This window comes from Priapulus caudatus, unplaced genomic scaffold (genome assembly GCF_000485595.1).
Source record: "Priapulus caudatus unplaced genomic scaffold, Priapulus_caudatus-5.0.1 Scaffold1157, whole genome shotgun sequence".
Lineage (NCBI taxonomy): Eukaryota > Metazoa > Priapulida > Priapulimorpha > Priapulimorphida > Priapulidae > Priapulus > Priapulus caudatus.
In genome coordinates, this window is record NW_014578218.1 from 36,982 (window position 1) to 41,650 (window position 4,669).

The 4,669-nt window shown below is 43.9% G+C and overlaps 1 protein-coding gene across 2 annotated transcripts in view; it reads left to right on the top strand.

Moving 5' to 3' along the window:
• LOC106815613 (protein Skeletor, isoforms B/C-like) overlaps nucleotides 1-4,669 on the top strand; it is a 9,226-nt gene that overhangs the window by 2,154 nt on the left and 2,403 nt on the right. For both annotated transcript variants that reach the window (XM_014820098.1, XM_014820099.1), the window contains exons 3-5: nucleotides 1,662-1,746; nucleotides 2,398-2,500; nucleotides 4,423-4,588. In XM_014820098.1, the coding sequence (XP_014675584.1) occupies nucleotides 1,662-1,746; nucleotides 2,398-2,500; nucleotides 4,423-4,588 (354 nt within the window). The remainder of the gene's footprint in view (nucleotides 1-1,661; nucleotides 1,747-2,397; nucleotides 2,501-4,422; nucleotides 4,589-4,669) is intronic.

A 4,669-nucleotide genomic window follows, 5' to 3' on the forward strand; every position in this document is an offset into this window, starting at 1 on the left:
TTCAGATATCTCAGCTTCTCTCTGCGAGTCCGAGATTGTATCCTGCTCCGCCAGCACCGCCTGTGGAGTCGTCTCCAAATGATCGTGACATACAGATCGTTCTATACTGCGGTCCCCCCCCCCCCCAGCCCAGCCCAGAATAATGGGAAAATTGGGAAAAACGAGAGCGGTCATACCGTCATAGACAGGGGGTGACTGGCTGTCTCTCACAGCCCTGACTCCACCGCGATGTGATTGATGGCAGGATGGCATGATGGCATGACCAACAAATATAATCTGCTAGTTTCTCCATCTAGCTTCCGTTTCTGTTTAGATATGAACCCTAGTGTTGTCAATCGGTTGTAATTTCGTAATCGATCATCGGTTGGTCCCAAGTAACCGATGATCGGTTACAATCGGTTACTCGGGGTGTTGAATGCCTGCGTGTGCGTGTGCGTTACGTCGTGTGCATCTACGTGTGTGCATGCATGTGCTTGTTTAGCCCTGTTTACTGTTTGTTTTGCACTGTTTACTACTGTGTGTATAATACATGTATGTTAATAAAAGATAACGATTTTTTATTTCGATGAAATTGATTATGGATTTTGATAACCAAGCGCTTGGTTCGAGCAACTGTTCAACCGATGATCGTGACATCACTACTGAACCCTATGCTATGCTATGCTATGCTATGCTATGCTATGCTATGCTATGCTATGCTATGCTATGCTATGCTATGCTATGCTATGCTATGCTATGCTATGCTATGCTATGCTATGCTATGCTATGCTATACTATACTATACTATACTATACTATGCTATGCTATGCTATGCTATGCTATGCTATGCTATGCTATGCTATGCTATGCTATGCTATGCTATGCTATGCTATGCTATGCTATGCTATGCTATGCTATGCTATGCTATGCTATGCTATGCTATGCTATGCTATGCTATGCTATGCTATACTATACTTAGTATAGTATAGTATAGTATAGTATAGTATACTATACTATACTATACTATACTATACTATACTATACTATACTATACTATACTATACTATACTATATTATACTATGCAAAAACTGTTTTGTCAATTATTAAATGCTACCGCTAAAAGCGACGAATGATACACGGACTAACAGTTCCCTCCATCGAATACCCTATGTATATATATATAGGGACTGGGGTTGGTCGCGTTGTTGAGGAGGAATACTCATCTGTTGGAATAGAGATATAAACAGATCAGTGTACATATTGGAATAAGTTATTCGGGTTCCTGAGGCTTCCTCTCATGGCAACATGAGAATTTTTCCGACAATTTATTTCATCATAAACCATCCATAGCAGTTAGACAAACCGTTTCTATCGGGACAAATACTTGGATTTATCATAAAACAAATTTACTCTTAAATGAGTGAGATTTCATATAATTCGATGACCAAATGAACGCGATGTGAGCGGCGGGTGTCAGGTATTTTTGAGACATTATTTGATAGCATTATACGCATTGTTATACCAAACGCGTATGAGGAGAAAATACACTGAGAAGTACTCTGAAGAAATAAGAAACAGTATATGCTCAGAAAAACGTACTTTTATAATAAATAGGTGGGTCAATTTAACAATTGACAAATAATAGGTAAATGTCACAATAACGGATACATTTTCTTAATAGGAGTCGTGTTCTTGGTGGGACGGAGAGATCTTTCGGGAGAAACTCCAAATGATGCGGGAAAGATGGCCAGAGATAAGCGCAACAGGCACGTATGTTATAGACGTATTATGCTAGAACTACGTATATATGCATAGTGCGTTTGTTTGTGAGTGTGTGCGCGCGCCTGTTCTTGCTCGTGTCCGAGAGCTTTTGTGCTCAGAGCGTGCGTGCGATCACGCGTGAGTATTTATATTGCGGTGTGGTGTACCGTCAGGTTGTTCATAATTTTGAACCCATGTACGTTATACTCGTTTAAGACTCATCAGTATGAGTGCGCGTAGGACCTACAACGTTTATCATGCTTTGTGCCTCTATGTCGAAGATGTACACAAACTTTATAGTTCCGTGTACGTTTAAAATGCAGCAGTGTTTATAAATCCACGTTCGTTCTTAAGGTTAATATAATATTTTAAGTCTTTATAACTCTTCGCACGTTCAGGGTGCAAAGTGTTTTCATTGCTGCGCAGGTTCAGGGTGTAAAACATTGTCATGCTGCGTATGTTTAAGGTGTGAGATGTTTTAATTGATGTCTAGGTTCAGCGTATAATCAAGTGTCTATCATTTTGCGTAGTTTCAGGGCGCAGATCGGTTATAACTGTGTGCAAGTTCAGGAGTGTATATTGTTTGTAATTTCGTGCAGGCTTTTTCGTTCATACATTTCGTTTATACGTTGCTTTTTAATTTCTCTCGCATTCAGAGTCATCACGCTTGATAACTCCGACAACGCACGCTACACTGCGAAAGTTTCCTTTGATTTAGAGACCGTCGCATGGCTCTCTATATGGTGCGCTACAACAAGCGTAAGTCTCCACTCCTCCTCACAGCCCAGCCTCACTCTGCTCTGTCATGCGTGTAGTGTGCCCAAGATCAGAAATAGATGCCCCAAGAGTCTAGTCTTCTAGTTTGGCCTTATCTGTGTTTGCTACAATCTGTGTGTCATTCTTACCATCTATATCATCTGTGTTATATCCGGGGTGGCTTCGACGGGAGCCCAAAGTCCCCGACATGAAGATGGGAGGGAGTGTTAACTCACATTGCGAGTAGGAGGTCAACGGCTATAGAACCCCAACGGGATCCGATTTGTTGTTGAATTTGTAGGCTTGGGCTATATTTATCCCTGTAAACAGATAAATCAGCCATTCATCCTGCTGATTGTTTTCGCAAGTTACTGCGACTAGCGCAGCGTTATGGACGATGAGCGACAGCATTTTATTGATAGAACGTTCTCCGACGAGTTACTGTTTTATCCTTGACGGGTAAGGGGTTGAATCTGCCCCCTGCACTCAGACCCACCCTGTCACCTAGAGCTAGAGCTAGAAGTATTATAATAATAACACTAAGCGTCAGGCAAGGAGGCTACGCGACTTTTTGTAGACATAAACCCCCGAGGTACCGCGTAGCTTTTCGGTTTCGTTTCGCTCGCGCGCAAGCTACAGGCCGCCGCACACCAGCCGATTTTTACAAACGATGAAGCGATGAAGCGATGAAGCGATAAAGCGATGAAGCGATGAAGCGATGTAGGTGTGCGGCGCACACCTACGATAATTTCTGCAAGGTGAATGTCATGTGACACGGGCACGTTCAGCTATTGGCTGTTCAATATTTATCGCACACGATTTTCCTGAGGTCACGCGCACACCACAAAATCGCGTCCAAATAATCGGTTCAAAATCAAACATATTTATGTGCGATAAATATTGAACAGCCAATAGCTGAACGTGCCCGTGTCACATGACATTCACCTTGCAGAAATTATCGTAGGGCTTCATCGCTTCATCGCTTCATCGCTTCATCGCTTCATCGCTGCATCGCTTCATCGCTTCATCGCTTCATCGCTTCATCGCTTCATCGTTTGTAAAAATCGGCTGGTGTGCGGCGGCCTTAAGACTCATACTCGTGCAGAAGTACGGGGTCAGGGTGGCCGTGTTGCCATGAGGTCACTGGACCATCCGGGTTGCTCATCAGATTTGGCCATAGTCGCGTACCCGTGCTCCGTGCATTTGCTCGCACATGCGTGCATGCAAATACATTTCGTGCACGTACATGCTTACAGCCTGTACACGCGCGCCAGATATATACGTGCGCTTGTGCGTTTACATGTACGCGTGCGCGATTGCGTCTATGTGCGCAACGTATGTACGTACACGCTTGCGTGTATGTCCGCGTCCACATGCACGCATGCATGTACGAGCACGCGCGCGTGTATCTGCCCGCGCGCGAGTGCGTGCACACATGTGAGTATTGGCGCCTGCGTTTAGCTTTTTTTTTTAGCCTTTAGATCTCACTCGCTAATGAGTAGGCCTACTATTCGCATCTCGAGTAGCGACAGCCACTGCTATCAGCGCTTCGACATTGATTCCGGGATATCGAATAGACGCATTAACGACAGCCGGTTAGCGGCTCATGTCCACCCGCGATTAATTAAACGCAATGTTGGCGTTCCCGAAAAAAAGATTTCTCAAAATGCGTTCGATTATAGAACCCACTGAGCATGACGTTTTACATTTTAATATAATCCAGGTAAATGGGAGAGTATCCCAAGACAGTGCCCGCTGTAATACGCCAAACGTAATAAACAATTTCAAGGATGTTTATTACTGCTATTTATACCATATTTACTACTATATTTATACTTAGTACGTGTTATTATATTTTCATAGTATAGCATTGTGCTGGCACGATTGGTGATTTCTAAACACGGCTCCATGTCTTCATTGTTTAGACAAGCATTGGTGAGATGTATTTTGGAGATGACATCGTGACGCCAACCCCGCTGGTTCTGCCGACGCAGCTGCGTGGCGCTCACGGCGTCGATAGCACCGGCGTCGTCATCGTCGATCACCAGACGATCAGGATCGAAAACCTAGCTTACGATGGTGCAGGCCCAGGCAAGTACTGCAGAGATATATACATCCATCTATACATCCATCTATCCATCCATCCATCCATCCATCCATCCATCCATCCAT